This window comes from Calliopsis andreniformis, chromosome 5, assembly GCF_051401765.1.
Source record: "Calliopsis andreniformis isolate RMS-2024a chromosome 5, iyCalAndr_principal, whole genome shotgun sequence".
NCBI classification, from domain to species: Eukaryota; Metazoa; Arthropoda; class Insecta; order Hymenoptera; family Andrenidae; genus Calliopsis; species Calliopsis andreniformis.
Genome location: NC_135066.1, coordinates 2201362 through 2217237, shown reverse-complemented (window position 1 = coordinate 2217237; position 15876 = coordinate 2201362). Strand labels below are relative to the sequence as shown.

The window sequence follows — 15876 nt, the reverse complement described above, 5'->3', positions numbered from 1 at the left end:
CTAAAGGACTTCGAAGCATGTTAATTTCTTGGAAACAAAAGACAGAGAATAATTTATTTTGCATTGTATAATTCTTGTTGTACTGCTCGCTGCGGAGCCATTTAATTTTAAAACTGTACCCTTGAAAACGGTCGATTACAAGATGTACTTTGTTCCGTAATATCACAGTAGATTATTTTTGTACCCTGCACGGAAATTTATCATACGATTTTACATTTCGATTGTTGAACATCTGCGTTACAGGATTCTACAATAGAAGATAACAGATCTTCGAGACAAACGTTGCACTTTGCTACGGTAGCCCTATCGAAATGTTGACATTTGTCCTCGGCGATTGTGATGCAAAATAAGCTGTAACTTTTCGTTAAATTATTTATATACCAGATTTCTAGTCTATAATAATAGAATTGTTTAAAACTAAGATCAATAGTCGGTAGCAATCATATCAGTATCGGAGGAACTGATTTCCCTTTTCCCCCCACAAAAAAAAAAAAATTCAAAATATTTCAAATTCATAATACTTTTTTTTAAATAATACGTTCATAATACAAAATTCATTACAAAAATGCATAGATATTGACATGAACTACCTGAATCGATTACATGTAACTAATTTGTTTAATTATCAACTATTATTGTAGTAAAAGAGATTTCGTCGTTCCTCACGACGAACTTTGAACGCTATGGAAGTCGTAAAAACGATAAAAATGCAAAACTTTTTTCTTAAACGTGCAACATAAATACTAACGATAAAATACATAACCGAGAAATAATTTTCAACTGTAGTTTATCGCAAAGGTAATAAAAATGTCATTGAAAACTAAACTGTAACGCTCAATCATGTCGTTACGTAGAAAAACTTGTCTCTTGTATTCAGGTTCCGCTTGTAATTACTTTCTAATCTATCGTTTGATCAATATTCCGTTCGACCTAGTTTGACTGTCGTACAAAAATTTAGTATCTGCAATAAAAATAACACTGTAGCGTTGCTCTGAAGAATTAATCGATTCACACATCAACACCTATTATTTTCTTTTCATAATTCCTCATTTCTTTTCCTTAAAAAACTGCGTAAGAAGAAATAAGCGCGAGAAAAAAATTCCTGAAGATCATCGAACAATGAATTCCGTCTAAGCTCATACACGTTCGCTTCCTTCCATGATGTACCGTTGGCTTCACGAAAATTCATTCCACACGGTGCTTATTTTCATTAGTACCGTTACGTTACGTTAAACACGAACGCTTTAGGTTCCACAAGCAAATTTCAAATGATTTCCACGAAACCGCCGACCGAAGTGGTACATTCGTCGAAGAATATTTTTGAAACTATTGATTAGAAGAATTTATCCCAAACGTGGCAAGAAACGGAACTAGCTACTTTAAAATTGCTCCTCAATGAATCTATTACAAACTTTCCACGATTTATATAGCGGTTAGTGGGAGTGTTGAAGAGAAGAAGAATGGAAATAAATAATTAAAACATGTTAAGTTGCAAAGGCAGCGCCGATAAATATATCCAGCAAAGGAAATCAAAATGAATTAGCTATCCCCTCCAAGTGGTACAGCGACTAGTTGAATAAGCGGCGGCAGTTCGCCAAGCAGCATTTGCTTGTGGAACGTTAGTTTGTGAGTTAGCTTCTCCGAAAAGACTGATTTACTTGGATAGGTCTACGAACGGGACGGAAGGTCGAACGAGCTTCAAAGCACACGATAAGAAGTCCATTCGGTGACCGTAATTTTCACCTGACGAGTTTCACTTCTAACCTGAATATTATCGAGCGCGCTGGTTAGTAGCGTGCGGCTGTCCTCGAAGCACACATTTTCTTCGCTTAAAGATACGCATTTAAAAAGAACGCAATCACCACGGGCTGAAATTTGAAAGATATTGTTCTTAACTGTTCAATATCATCATCGATATCAGTTGACAACAAGGTATTATATAAACGTAGCAATACTTGGAGAACACCGTTCAATCAGCCGGCATCACGTGTAGTTGCAAGAACTCGAAATTTCTGTTTTTTAAATATTGTCATATGTGTAGAATTTTAATACGTACACGAAGAGGATAATATATTGAAGAAAACTTGCACAGACTTTGAGAGAAAGTTATAAGGAAAGGAGCATCATGTGGCCAAAAGATGTTGGTATCAAAGCGATGGAAGTATACTTCCCTGCTCAGTATGTGGAGCAAACAGAACTCGAGCAGTTTGATGGTGTCTCTGCTGGAAAGTACACTATTGGATTGGGTCAATCCAGGATGGGCTTCTGTAACGACCGTGAAGATGTCAATTCATTGTGTTTAACAGTGGTGCACCGATTAATGGATAGGTACGGCATTAAACCAAAGGATGTTGGTAGATTAGAAGTTGGAACAGAAACGATATTAGACAAGAGCAAATCCATAAAGTCTGTCCTTATGCAGCTGTTTGAACCATATGGTTGCACGGATATAGAAGGAGTGGATTCGACCAATGCTTGCTACGGAGGTACTGCTGCCCTTTTGAATGCTGTAGCCTGGGTAGAAAGCAGTGCTTGGGATGGCAGATTAGCAGTAGTTGTTGCTGCGGATAATGCTGTGTATGCTGCTGGGAGTGCTAGACCCACTGGTGGTGCTGGAGCTATAGCTATGGTAGTTGGTCCAGATGCTCCTTTGATAATTGATCGTGGAGTAAGATCGTCGTACATGAAACACGCTTATGATTTTTACAAGCCAAATTTAAAATCAGATTATCCTGTTGTAGATGGACACTTATCAATTCAGTGCTATCTTGGTGCATTGGATAATTGTTATCAGACTTATCAGGAGAAAGTTAAGAAAAAGTATAAAGAGAATGTAACTTTAGAGTATTTTGATGCTATGCTGTTCCATTCACCTTATTGTAAATTAGTACAGAAGTCATTTGCTAGACTAGCTTTTGTTGATTTCTTGAATACACCTAAAGATGAAGTATCTAAGAAATATCCAGACTTAGAAAAATATCACAATGTTAAGCTTGAAAATTCTTATACTGACAAAGACATTGAGAAAGCATTTATGACCTTGAGCAAAGTAGCTTTTAGTCAGAAAACACAACCTTCTTTATTTTTAGCAAATCAAGTAGGAAATATGTATACCCCATCTGTATATTCTGGCTTAGCATCCTTACTTATTAATAGACCTATAAAAGAATTGGCTGGGTCTAAGGTAGGAGTATTTTCTTATGGTTCAGGACTTTGTTCTACTATGTATTCGATAACAATAGCAAATCAAACAGAGGAGGGATCTAATTTAATGAAACTGATCTCAGCTCTTCAATATATTAAGCCACAGTTGAGTGCTCGTCATAAAATTTCCCCAACAGATTATACAAAAGTACTTGAATGGAGAGAACAAAATTGTCATACTGTACCATTTAGTCCTCAAAGTAACACTACTGATATGTTCCCTGGAACATACTATCTTGAAAAGGTGGATGAAAAATATAGAAGGACTTATAAGAGGGTATAAGACTTGTAATAGTTCCAATATGTAGCTCACTGGTAGTTAATTTACTTGCTGTAGAAAAAAATAATTGGGGGCATCATTGAATAAAGACCTTCATGGTATGTGACAATGCATGTTTATATAATTTAATACGAATTTACTTAATATATTAAGTCAATTCTTAGTGCAAGAACCAACACTAAATAAGATGGATATGCACTGAAACTAATATAATTATATATACGCTTGATTTTTAAATTAATTTATAAAAATGAAAATTATTGAAATGAATAGTTTTTTACATAGATATAAAGAAGATAAAGTTTTATAAAAGAATATAAAAATCATAATAATTGTTGATGTTACTTCCTCAGAAAGTGTCTGATTTACATATATGTTTATTATATGTTTTTTTTTTATGCATCTATTATGTATATTTTACGTTTCTGGTAAAAGAAACATCAGAATCAGTTATCTGATTAGAAGTACTAATACATGAATATAAAATATATTAGTATCTATTAAAATAGTACTTTGTACAATAAATTTCCTAAAGGGAATACTGGTTTTCCTATCAAATCTTTCCTGGATGCTGTTTACTATTTACATAGATAAGGATAGAATGATTTATATTCATGTATGTATAAAGGTGCTGATAATATTGTTTTAAAATATGAATCAATATTCATAGTTTCTACTTAAAAGAGTATATCTATACATAATTATAAGATTATAACATACCAAAAGTAGAATGGGCAATAATTACAAACAATTGAATACTTTTAATTTATGTTATATACAAATGTTAATCAACAGGCATTGTTGATCAAAAAATTTTAAATATAAATTCTATGTTTTGTACACTTTGGTTATATAATAAATTTATATAAGTTAATAGTCTTGTTTAATGATAAAATAGTTTAATTACTTAATAAATTATTCAATTTCCCGCCCCGCATTTGAGTATAAAAGCGTCTTCGAAAAAAATCCAAAGCAAGAGTAAGAAACTAGAGGCTTTGCTTTTTAAAATGAGCCTGGGTACACTGTTGTACGATTTCTTTAAAATACGTGACCCTTTAATTTTGCTTCTAAATGTATATTGCAAGGAAAAAATAGTTGAAAACAGAATTTCATTGCAGTTTTATTCCAATAATTTTAATATTACAACAATATTTAAAAACAGTGTAATAGCAAGTTATTCACTTAAAAAAATATATTAATATATTATTTCTGCATTTGGAGATTCATTTCAATATAAATAAATACTAACTTTCATTCAAAATATGTGTAAATAGTTAAAGTACACAATTGTCATGTAATTAATATACAAAGTCTAAAACTTCATATTTACAAGAGTATTAAGTTTAAGATTTTCAATATGTGATCAAATTGCAAATAGAAGAACATTGAGCTTTTGTTTTACCAATACAAAATTTGTTCTATAAAATACTGGCTCTATATTGGTTTCTCTTATGACTTTAAAACACTAGATACTTGGTCTAAAATATTTTAGTATCACATTATTTGAGTAATTATAAAAATATTGTACTTTGTTTTCCCATTTTACATATGAATTTGAACTCTAAGAAGATACATATACTGTTTGTTTAAGAGCCACGTTTAAAATATTTTATATGAACAACCAGAACAGGAAGACAATTTTCGTCCTGTACCAAGTCTGACAACTTCGTCTTCATTGGCATTTAATTGTCGATTTTCATGCCTTCTCTGAAAGCAAATCTTCCTTGTAAAACAAACTTACACATGCATTTACCTCTCATCTACTCTCTCAAATCAAATTTATAGACTCACTTTAAGCTCAGATGCCAAGTAAAAAAATACAGAATCTATATTGGTATTTTCTTTGGCTGATGTTTCCACTACTTGTAACACTTCAGGAAGATACTGACAAAGGGCTTCTGCCTCTCCCTTTTCAACTTCCCTTAAATTCTCTAAATCACATTTGTTACCTATAGAGTTCATACATAGTAAATATACCAGAATCATGTCATAGAGTAACAAAGTAAAAACAAAATCTCACCAACTAAAACTAATAACACATGCGACGAAGTATACCTTCGTACTTCTTCAACCCAATGTTGCAAGCTTAAGAATGTAGATCTCTTTGTAATATCATAAACTGAAATATACTTGAGTTGTTACAAAAAGAAATAGTTTCATAAAACAGACAAAATATAAAAAAAGAAAAAGTAACATTTTACATACCTACAATAACACCATTGGCAGATCTATAATAGCTCTGAGTTATAGTACGAAATCTTTCTTGACCAGCTGTATCCCATATCTGCAACTATAATATCAATACTACTATAAAATATGCAATACAAATTACGTACTATGAATAATAATTAATCGTCAAAGAATATGATTCTGTCGACGATCGTCTAAAGTCTATAAAAAAGATGCTCAGAAACAAGTCAACCGTGACGTAATTTAAGTAAAGTAATTTTCGATGAAGGCAGTCTATCTTATCATACTCACTAATAATTGTGAAAAACAATTATTTTTCAAGTAATGTGATTATGTAAAGCAGCTGAATTTAATCAAAATTTTTGCTCTTAATCTCTAGGTTAAATTTGATTGATTTATTCCAAATGCTTTTATACCACTTGTTAACTATGAATATCGATCGAATGTACCTTGACTTTTTTATCATCGATGAGTACAGTTTTCATGGAAAAGTCCACACCGATCGTACTTCCGTGTTTTTCGATAAATGTACCAGATCGAAATCGCTGAACGACACATGTCTTTCCTGTGCCACAATCACCGATGAGCACTATCTTGAACAAGTAATCGAAGTTCTCGTCGTTCGTAACCATCAAATTGTCTGGATCGCGGTTCGACATTTCTTTCCGATCGTCGAAACAATTTACCAAATTAATATCCTTTGTACCCTGTACATCCGAACCTACTGGTTACTTACGCCATTGTTTCATTGAACTACATCGCTTTTAGAATATTCATGCTTAATACAGACAGTTCATAAGGGAAAAAAAAGTAACCAATGAATCATTTTCTAATTCGATCTATCGTTAATGGATTTGTTTCGTGTTATAATTTAAATGGAAATTTAGATATGTGTAATCATAGATTTTATTTACAAACATTGATAGTATTAATACAACGAAACTGCGAAGTTGTTTAACTATTTAATTAGCTTTATTTTTACTAAGAGTAGCATGACTTAATAAAATGGAACAAGTACATTACATTATTAGATACGTTTATTACAAAGGTAGTCTTGAATTGTATTCTATTACTAATTAATTATAAATATAATAGACTTAATTATTTTTCAGACGTGAATTTCGACAATCCTTCCAACAAACTAACGTACGCAGTGTGTTCGTAACTTGTACTGAGCTCAATTAATTTCTCCGCGAACTCGTTTGAAATACCTTTCTCCTCGAGATAGTTCATTAATAAATCGTACAAATACTGAAACACGAATATTTACATAATTTTATATATGCTTCCTTAATACAGATTGAAGATCAATTAGAGAAAAAATTTGTTACATCCTATGCTGTGACCTTTTTATTGATCAAAAGATCACTATTAGAAGAATGTATTTTGATTTTCCAAAGATTAATATTCAAAGCAGCAATAAATGCTACATTGTACTCAACTCTTTGGTAACCATAAAATTTACGTGACTTTACTCTACTAAATTACTTACTCCATCAATGATTTCACCAGCTACTGAATATACTTTGTCAGTGTGTTCACCCTGATACAATGTAATTTCATCAATGCCAAAAATATCATCTAAAATGAATAAAATGCGTAATACAAAGTATAAAATATACATCAATGAAAGTTAACTGGGTTGTACTCACTGTAATTATCATTGGCACCTGATGCACCAGGTGCACTATTGAACGAACAAATAAATCCTAAAGTTTGATTCCCCCTTATTATATTAACCATGAAATTTGGTTTACTCTTCATTTCCCCAATTTCTGGATTATTACTGTTCATATCTATGTCTGGCTCTGCTTCCGAATCAACAGTATGGTTTATGTTAAATGAGATATTAATTCTGCAATAAAAAATTACTTCTGAAGTTAAAACCACAATTTGTTCCAAAAATACATTATGCCTTAAAACATATGCCCTTTTTACTTATTATTAAAAATTGCCTTACATCTCATTGTCTTGTTTCTTCTCTAAAGTAACATCAGCACCATTGAGAGAAACCTTGAATCCATCCAATTCGGTTGGAATTGTTTTGAGTTTTTGTGCTTTCTTTTCTGCTACTATCTCTTCAGCTAGGAATTCCACGAGCTCCTTCTCAGCTGATAAAAGAAATAAGTTTGTAATTGGGATATAAGAATAGTTGACCATATATAAGTAAAAGAAATGTAGATTTAACAAATGATATTTCTGGGGCACTGATTAATGAATAGTTGCAACATAATGATGTTGCTAAGTGTTTGAAATGTAATTACTAAAATTAACATGTTTGCATCGCACGTGACAAAATGTTAGTCTCGCGCCAATTTGATATTCTAGATAGGATATTTCGTGAAAATAGTACAGATAAAGTGGGAAAATACCTTTCGTGTGGGCGCCTCTGTAACAACCACAATTGTAGGAAACATTTTGGCGACTAAATGCTTTCGTTGAAGCAATGGATGCAACTTCGACTTGCCGAGGACAGACATTCCATAAAGCCCTTAATTGATTATTTGCTGCTCCCGTGCTTGAAGTTGAAGAAAGAAAACTTCTTATCGCCGAGGAGCGCAACGCATTTCTGATAATACCATTCATTGTGTCTTTCAAATATGATTAATACCTCGAAAAACTTTAACCGGTACAATTATAAAATGGCTTTACACTAAAGCGAGCACGAGGATAGCTGATTGCGTCATGGAGTAGCAAAATTTTTGTTTCACCACTCTTCTTCTGTAACTTCCGAAACGGAAGTACTCATCGTGCTCTCTGGAGTAGGAATTAGTTAACATCATTTGAAATTGAAATAAGAAAATGAGAAGAACAAATGAGGAAAAAATCATTGAAAAATTGATGAAGGAGAAAACAGAGAAAGAAAGAAAAATAGATAGAAGGAATATGAAGATTAGAGAAGAAAGGTTACAAGATTTTAAGAAACAAGAATAGGACGAGGGAGTTGTACAGGTTTGTTCACAACACTCTAATTCCATTAGACACGAGTAGTTCACATCTCTTATTCCATATGATTGGAAACGAATCAGAAGTCTTGCTGATTGGTCGAAAATAAATACGTAAATGATATTATTCTGTTGCGCATCATGTAATACGATATTTTTAGTCAATGCCTGAGAAGAATAGCGGGAAAGATTTTGCGCTGTAAGTTGCAAACCGGTACATCGTAAGAAAAGTCTACAAATTTTGGAATCTTTTGTATATATGTACATGTAAACTATAATTACTCGTTTTTGATATTGATATACTACTTGTTATTCAAAATGTACTCACTTTCAGAAGGAGCTTTGGATGTAAGTTTATGATCAAAATATTTTAATAAGCTTTTTGTGTTGAAAACAGTGTACAATTTTGCGTATTGTTGTAGAAAATTATGAATGGCATCGACGTTGATAAGCCAGTATTGCAAGTCTTGGTAAGTTATTTTGTATGTTTTACATGTAGTGTAAATTAAAGTGTTTTAATCATTTTTTGATTTCATGAGTGTCTTTCCATTGTTGTTCCATAGGGTCATAAGAAATTAGCAAGTTCAAGCAGTGGAGAACGTTTTAGATTGCTTGTGTCTGATGGAAGGCGAATAAATTCATTTACAATGTTGGCAACTCAATTGAATTCGATGATAACAGATAATATATTGACTGAGTTTTCTATATGTCAAATAAACAGATACGCGATAAGCATGGTAAATAATGCTGGGAAACAGAAGTAAGTCATGTTTGTTTAACATACTTTATTCCATTTTGTTAAATAATTGTTTCAATGGATATTGTTTGGTCTAGACGTGTAATGGTGATATTAAATATTGATGTAAAAGTCCCTGGAGAAGAAGTTGGGCATAAAATTGGAAATCCCTCTAATTCTGAGCTTGAAACTGATTCTAAACCAGCACAGGCCATGCAACCTCCTCCTCAACAGAGACACGGTAATATAAATTAATTTAACCTTTTGTCATAAGTTACGGCACTTACAAGCTTTATTTTTCTGTAACAGATACCTTGATGCAGAAGCCTAGTGCACATCAGTCTTCTGCTAATGATATATCAACAACTCCAATTGTTGCACTAAGTCCTTATCAAAACAGGTTTGTTTAGTTACTCCATTTTTACCTTAGTCTGTGACCATGTGATATTTTAGATAATAACAATTATTACAGATGGGTAATAAAAGCAAGAGTTATTGGTAAATCTGATATCAGAACATGGAGTAATTCACGGGGTGAAGGTAAATTATTCTCTATGGACCTCGTTGATGAAAGTGGCGAAATTAGGTGTACAGCATTCAGAGAGCAGTGTGATAAATTCTTTAACATGATCGAGGTATGATGCCTATGGAATGTGCATGTATTATATCAGTTGTAATTATAAATTTGCATTTATTACAGATTGGGAAAGTTTATTACATTTCTAAAGCCTCTTTGAAAACGGCAAACAAGAAATTTAATAATTTAAAGAATGATTATGAAATGTCCTTAACTAGTAATTCAGAAATTATACCTTGTCATGATACTGAAGATGATATTCCTTCCCTTCACTTCGACTTTTCACCAATAAGCGATATAGAAAAGAAAGAGAAGGATGATATAATGGGTATTTAACCTCAGATTTAAAGTATGATAAATGATCGTTATTTGTTAATACTATATTATAATACTTATTCATTTCAGATTTGTTGGGTATTGTTAAGTCCTCTGGTGATTTGCAAATGTTAACATCGCGAACCACGGGTAGAGAATTGAAGAAAAGAGATATTAATCTTGTCGATGAAAGTAATACCATGGTAAGAATTTTGTTACACTAGCAAGAATTAAAGATAGGAACAGTAATAATAGAGTTTGCATATTTTTAGGTATGTCTCACTTTATGGGGAACACAAGCTGAAGAATTCGATGGTAGCAATAATCCAGTCCTAGCTATTAAAGGAGCACGTATTGGCGAATTCAATGGAGGAAAAAACTTATCCACTTTGAATTTTACAGTAATTCAAATTGATCCTGATATTCCAGAAGCGCATAGGTATCTGTTTTCCTAATTAATGTTTTAAAAGTATTAAATTTGAAAAGATAATTTACATTATACCGTTTTAATCCAGATTGCGTGGCTGGTTCAACACGGTCGGTCGTAACGAAGAAACTAAATCCATTTCAAGAGCACTCGGAGGTGCGGGAGGTGCAGGTGGACCTTGGTTAACATTCAAAGAAGCAAAAGATATGGAACTAGGTTTTAAGGGACCTGAAATGTACACAGTGAAAGCCACCGTCAATATGATTCGTATTGAAAATGCTCTATACAAAAGCTGCCCTTCTGAAGCTTGCAAAAAGAAGGTAGTTACTCTTGTTACATTGAAAGATCTAACTCTGTTTAATAAAAAATCATATTTTGCAGTTGATCGATCAAGCAAACGATATGTATAGATGCGAAAAATGTGATAAAGAATACCCCAATTACAGATATCGATTACTCGCAAGTGTAAGTACTAGTAAACCTTTTTTATTCCTTCTCTTCAGAGAAGATTCATCGATATTTTTTTTGTAGTTAAGTTTAGCAGATTGGACAGAGAATCAATGGGTTACAGCATTTAGCGAGGAGGCTGAAAAGGTACTGGGTATCACAGCACAAGAACTTGGAGAATTACAAGAGAATGATAATGATGCATACCTTGAAAAATTCGCTGATGCAACTTTCAAGAGTTTTATATTTAAGATAAGAGTTAAATTAGAAGTATTTAATGTACGTTCATTTATTTTTGAAAATCCATTAAGTTTTAAAGTTGTCAAAAACTTCAAGGATATAACAATAATTTTTATTTACAGGATGAGAACAGGTTAAAAGCAACGTGTGTTAGTGCATCCCCAGTGGATTACAAATCGTACAATGATTACTTAATAACTCATATTAAAGAATTAGTTGGTATAGAAAAAGCTTGAGATAGTATCTCTTTTTTGCAGTATTTGTACACAAAGTGATTGATTTTTATTTTTCGAATTGTAATGAAAATATTGTTTTCATATTTGATAGTAACACGTTACCCTTTAAATATAATTTTCCAAAAAATAGTCATATCCACACGTATTTTTATTTATATTCTAAAAAACTTGTGAATATTACTGACAAAATCTTCGGAAAATAATCATTTTTTTTTTATTATGAAAAGTTCATTACAATGTAGTGCAACAGTTTAAAGAATGGTATCAAAAATATTCATTTGAATTCAAATTCTCAATTTCTCGCATTTCAACGTTAACGTATAATTATTATTTCACATTTTGGATGAATGGAATAATACATAAGCATAAAATACAGATAATGTGTATTATACAAAAAATAAACTGTTTCAGTAAATATAGTTGTCTACGTATTTAGAAAGAAACACTTAATTCATAAGTATCTATTTAAATACATTCGAACACGAATCGACTCTAACACAAGCGAAGTTAAAATATTTCATTATATTCCTGAGTGCAAGCAGAGCATTATTATAACATTCATGAAAAAAATTGTTTCATAACTTTTTCACACTTTAGTAACATACTTTGTCAGCGACTGACAAAATTCTGCTTTTTTTTATATAAGATCAACGCAGTACCAATAATAAAAAAAAAGGAAGAGCACTTCATGGGACAATCGACAGTGCACTATTTCTTGTTTAGTTGACCGTGACCTGGGCTATCTACCTGGATAGGGTAGCGTTCTAAGAATTCGGGTAAGGTCTCAGTTTGTAGCCTGCAAGAACATACACGCTTCAGTACCACTCTGTCAGTTGTACGATGAAGATCATTCTAAGGAAACGTGCTGGAAATAACGACGACCATACGACGAGTGTAACTGTAAGTGTTTTTTCCTTATATTTACGTATTTGATGGATACTCTTTAGAAAGTTCTAAAACGTGTAGAATAACATCATCAACAGTTTTCGTTGTTAAGAGAGATTTCACTGTATTGTCTTCTATAACAACACTGAACAGAAGTTTCACGTTTTCTCTTAATCGTTCAGTAAATAGTAAATTACTATCAGATGTCAATGGTCGACGACCACATCTTCTGATTACAGCTTCTAAAATATCTTGAATAGAAGCATCAGGCCAACCAAATAGCTGTAAAGTACAAGATAAGTTAAATGCCACTCGACAGTAGATAATTATTTCATGTGACAATGATAATAAATACCTGAAGAGTTTCATCATCAATTAGTATTTTCAAAAGATCTGAAATAGCTTTCAATAATTCATCAGTAGAAAGTCTTCTAGATTCTCCTTTCTTTGTCTTCTCTGCAGCAATAGTTGCAATATTGTACATTTGCGTTTGTAAGTGTTTCCTCTCGACTTCGTTCATAACATCTTCCAGTAATTCTCGATGTTTCGCTTTGATGTGTCTCATTAAACAGTCTTGTCGTATAAAGACTTTGTTACATTCGACACAAGATTGTGGTGGTTCTCGTCTATGAGTATTCAGATGAGCTTGCAAAGAGGATTTTGTGGAAAATGCTTTCTCACATTTATCGCATTTAAATGCTAAAATAAATCAGGTATTTTCAGAATAGGAATTCTCATTTTATAGCTTATATATTCATTCACTAAATCATAATAATTCAATCTTACGTTTAATTCCTGTATGAAGTAGTGAATGTTTAACAAGGTCTTCCCTTCTTATAAATCTCTTTTCACACACTTCACATGTAAATGGTGTTGCTCCTTCATGGATGAATTTTTTGTGAACATTCAAGCGAGCTCTTCGGTTAAATGCTTTTCCACACACATCACAATAAAATCCATTTTCGCCAGTGTGGTGAAATATATGTGCCCTTAATTGAGCTGCTTGAATAAACGATTTACCACAATATTGACAAACATGTGGCTTTTCACCAGTATGAGTTCTCTGATGACGGTTTAAAGTCTCTCGAGCAGCAAATTTTTTGCGACACTAAAACAAGTAAAAAGTACTCTTTATATTATCGACGCAGATTATTTTAGAAAGCATTAAATTTATATGATATAACGTAAGCTGTTTGTATTTTATTGTTGTTATACAATTAAACATTGTATTTATGAAAGTAGGAACTTACACAATTTTTTCTATCCATATTGTTTGCTTGTAATAAAATTATACAGAAATATTATTATTACATTTTAAGAAACTATAATAATATCACTTAAAAAATATATGTTTACTGATAGTATTAGATTGTATTTGTAAAATTAATACTTACATATTTGCATTCAAATGGTTTCTCTCCTGTATGTACACGTCTGTGTTTTCTCAATGCCAAAGAAGATAAGAATGTCTTGGGGCATAAATCACAATGGACAGGTCGTTCTCCTGTATGTACACGTTCATGAATCACTAGTTGTTGACTACTGAAAAACTCTTTAGGACAATATTTACATGGTTTCTTTTGTTTCTGAAGTGTTCCGGCATGTGTCCGCAAATGTTCACGTAAATTGTCTTTACGTGTGAAAATTTTTTTGCATACCTATTAATATAATACATATCAATTAATTCAAAATATTCCTATTACTATACTAATCCACATAATTTCTGAATATATAAAAAAATACTTACTTGACAACTAAATGTATTAAGAATGTTACCATGACAACCAGACTGCATTATGTGGCGATTTAAATGATAGCTTCGAGAAAAATATGTATCACAGGGCTCACATCTGAAATTAAATCTTTTCATTGAGGGGAGGGTGAACTATACATAAGATAAAACTATTGCAACATAAGTATACATTTACCTATAAATTTTTCGATCAGCATGAGTAGTGTAACGATGTTTATTCAATGCTTTTTTGTCACTAAATGATTCTCCACACTCTTTACAAGTACAGGAATCACATTGCCAATGAATTACTACAGTATGTCGATCCAAAGAAGATTTTTTCTTAAAAGAAAGATCACAATTTGGGCATTTATGTTTGCCACCACTATGTGCAGTATTTAAATCTTCAGCACAACAGTGACATTGTGTATCAGGTACAGGCAAAATCACTGGTTTATTATTATTCTTTTGGCCATTAGAACTAGAATCTATACCATTTCATATAATTAGGATATATCTCAATACATTAAGAAAAATATAGTCTAAAGTAGAAAATCTACCTTCAACATTATTATCAGTGCTGTCAGAATCTTCATCCTTGTCCTCCTCTTCCGAATCATAACTTTCGAGACTATTCAACTGTAAAATATTCGTGGAGTCATCTTCCTCTCTGCACATGTCTAAGTGTTCCTTTAACATCTATCAAAATAATTAACAGTTACATTAGAGACATGTTTTAGAACAGATCTTGTTTTCTAGATTTTAAAATAATGCATAAAACAATGTTACATAAGTTAAACAAAATCTTACATCTTGTGACTGAAAAACACGACGGCATGTTACACACTCATAATCCGTTATAATTTGTATAATTTGATCACCTTCTGCAATAACTGTAATAGTGTAACAAAAAAAGATACTATAATAAACAAAAAGAGAAAGTAAAAAAGCAACAAAACAACTGTAAAGATTACATGCACAGGATGTACCTTTAATATCATCAGATCCTTGTTCAGTAGACATTATAATAGTTTCCTGTGGATTATCTGGATCTGCAATAATCAAACATTAATATCGACTTGAATAATTCACAAATGCATTACGATGGAGCATAATAATTACCAAATAAATCTTCCAAAGTAGCATTTTCTAGCAGTACTGTGTCTTCAACTTTCACGATTTCTATAACAATAATACACGTCTAAGCTACGTAATAACTAATACACGAGGTACAATGCTTTTAGTCGGAAAAGAAAGTAAATATACGTACCCATTATTTCTTCCATTAAGTTTTTATCCTTCTTTTAATTAGAAATGCGAAAACTCGTTATGCTTCCAAAAAATTAAATAGACTTCGTATGGTCGGAATTTGTAACCGAAAGGTCTACGTGTGACTTACAACATCCTAACACCCATATTTCGAATTCAATGATTCTACTTCTAGTATAAAATTATTTGAAAAGAGAATTAGAATGAAACTTAAGATTTGAGCAGTCCTGTGACACTTTTACCGACATTCCAAGTTTCTTTCAACCACGTCCACCTGCCCCTTGAGGGATAATCCGTATGAGCCTCAATGTATTACAAAATGGCCTAAGTCAAGGGGCACACCTTCCATATTTTTATTTAACGTGTCTCCCATAAGTGGTTGCACATTTAATT

The 15876-nt window shown here is 32.1% G+C and overlaps 5 protein-coding genes across 8 annotated transcripts; 2 read left to right on the top strand and 3 right to left on the bottom strand.

The window, feature by feature from the left end:
* The first annotated feature begins 1595 nt into the window (after window positions 1-1595).
* Window positions 1596-3791, top strand: Hmgs (hydroxymethylglutaryl-CoA synthase). 2 transcript variants are annotated; one of them, XM_076378492.1, is made up of 2 exons: window positions 1596-1932; window positions 2093-3791. In XM_076378492.1, the coding sequence occupies exon 2, from the start codon at window positions 2126-2128 to the stop codon at window positions 3485-3487; it is 1362 nt and encodes a 453-aa protein (XP_076234607.1). In that variant the 5' UTR covers window positions 1596-1932; window positions 2093-2125; the 3' UTR covers window positions 3488-3791. The 2 variants fall into 2 exon arrangements, with proteins under 2 accessions (XP_076234607.1, XP_076234606.1); XM_076378491.1 differs by having other exon boundaries at window positions 2042-3791.
* Window positions 3792-4670: 879 nt separating this feature from the next.
* Window positions 4671-6455, bottom strand: Rab19 (RAS oncogene family member Rab19). 2 transcript variants are annotated; one of them, XM_076378333.1, is made up of 5 exons: window positions 6124-6455; window positions 5690-5774; window positions 5505-5603; window positions 5276-5433; window positions 4674-5191 (listed from the first exon to the last, which is right to left on the bottom strand). In XM_076378333.1, exons 1-5 carry the CDS (start codon window positions 6331-6333, stop codon window positions 5084-5086), a joined length of 660 nt encoding a protein of 219 aa, XP_076234448.1. In that variant the 5' UTR covers window positions 6334-6455; the 3' UTR covers window positions 4674-5083. The 2 variants fall into 2 exon arrangements, with proteins under 2 accessions (XP_076234449.1, XP_076234448.1); XM_076378334.1 differs by lacking the exon at window positions 5505-5603 and having other exon boundaries at window positions 4671-5191.
* A 169-nt stretch (window positions 6456-6624) lies between these two features.
* On the bottom strand, window positions 6625-8383 carry P32 (complement C1q binding protein P32). The gene is made up of 5 exons (XM_076378331.1): window positions 8047-8383; window positions 7635-7785; window positions 7327-7529; window positions 7167-7255; window positions 6625-6925 (listed from the first exon to the last, which is right to left on the bottom strand). The coding sequence occupies exons 1-5, from the start codon at window positions 8258-8260 to the stop codon at window positions 6776-6778; spliced, it is 807 nt and encodes a 268-aa protein (XP_076234446.1). The 5' UTR covers window positions 8261-8383; the 3' UTR covers window positions 6625-6775.
* A 29-nt stretch (window positions 8384-8412) lies between these two features.
* On the top strand, window positions 8413-11801 carry Rpa-70 (replication protein A 70). The gene is made up of 14 exons (XM_076378329.1): window positions 8413-8626; window positions 8781-8967; window positions 9042-9089; window positions 9183-9379; window positions 9454-9596; window positions 9665-9755; window positions 9828-9990; window positions 10056-10260; window positions 10338-10450; window positions 10520-10686; window positions 10763-10994; window positions 11056-11139; window positions 11206-11400; window positions 11484-11801. Exons 2-14 carry the CDS (start codon window positions 8938-8940, stop codon window positions 11595-11597), a joined length of 1782 nt encoding a protein of 593 aa, XP_076234444.1. The 5' UTR covers window positions 8413-8626; window positions 8781-8937; the 3' UTR covers window positions 11598-11801.
* Window positions 11802-11937: 136 nt separating this feature from the next.
* Window positions 11938-15753, bottom strand: LOC143179211 (uncharacterized). Of its 2 annotated transcripts, XM_076378326.1 has the most exons (11): window positions 15485-15753; window positions 15337-15396; window positions 15204-15266; window positions 15025-15107; window positions 14775-14913; window positions 14411-14702; window positions 14230-14332; window positions 13877-14140; window positions 13269-13590; window positions 12838-13181; window positions 11938-12764 (listed from the first exon to the last, which is right to left on the bottom strand). In XM_076378326.1, the coding sequence occupies exons 1-11, from the start codon at window positions 15498-15500 to the stop codon at window positions 12519-12521; spliced, it is 1932 nt and encodes a 643-aa protein (XP_076234441.1). In that variant the 5' UTR covers window positions 15501-15753; the 3' UTR covers window positions 11938-12518. The 2 variants fall into 2 exon arrangements, with proteins under 2 accessions (XP_076234441.1, XP_076234442.1); XM_076378327.1 differs by lacking the exons at window positions 15025-15107; window positions 15485-15753 and having other exon boundaries at window positions 15337-15394.
* Between the last annotated feature and the right edge of the window lie 123 nt (window positions 15754-15876).

Bases quoted from the DNA above. Each gene is read 5' to 3' on its own strand.
- Hmgs (XM_076378492.1), top strand. From the start codon at position 2,126: ATGTGGCCAAAAGATGTTGGTATCAAAGCGATGGAAGTATACTTCCCT.
- Rab19 (XM_076378333.1), bottom strand. From the start codon at position 6,333: ATGTCGAACCGCGATCCAGACAATTTGATGGTTACGAACGACGAGAAC. The intron at 5,775-6,123 runs GTACATTCGATC...TTGATATTATAG, and splicing joins TCGATGATAAAAAAGTCAAG to TTGCAGATATGGGATACAGC. The intron at 5,434-5,504 runs GTGAGATTTTGT...TGAACTCTATAG, and splicing joins TGTGTTATTAGTTTTAGTTG to GTAACAAATGTGATTTAGAG.
- P32 (XM_076378331.1), bottom strand. From the start codon at position 8,260: ATGAATGGTATTATCAGAAATGCGTTGCGCTCCTCGGCGATAAGAAGT. The intron at 7,786-8,046 runs GTATTTTCCCAC...TTCTTTTATCAG, and splicing joins CAGAGGCGCCCACACGAAAG to CTGAGAAGGAGCTCGTGGAA. The intron at 7,530-7,634 runs GTAAGGCAATTT...TTTTTATTGCAG, and splicing joins AAGAAACAAGACAATGAGAT to AATTAATATCTCATTTAACA.
- Rpa-70 (XM_076378329.1), top strand. From the start codon at position 8,938: ATGTACTCACTTTCAGAAGGAGCTTTGGAT. The intron at 9,380-9,453 runs GTAAGTCATGTT...TGTTTGGTCTAG, and splicing joins AATAATGCTGGGAAACAGAA to ACGTGTAATGGTGATATTAA. The intron at 10,995-11,055 runs GTAGTTACTCTT...CATATTTTGCAG, and splicing joins CTGAAGCTTGCAAAAAGAAG to TTGATCGATCAAGCAAACGA.
- LOC143179211 (XM_076378326.1), bottom strand. The intron at 14,141-14,229 runs GTAAGTATTTTT...TTATATTAATAG, and splicing joins TTAATACATTTAGTTGTCAA to GTATGCAAAAAAATTTTCAC. The intron at 13,182-13,268 runs GTAAGATTGAAT...GATTTATTTTAG, and splicing joins ACTTCATACAGGAATTAAAC to CATTTAAATGCGATAAATGT.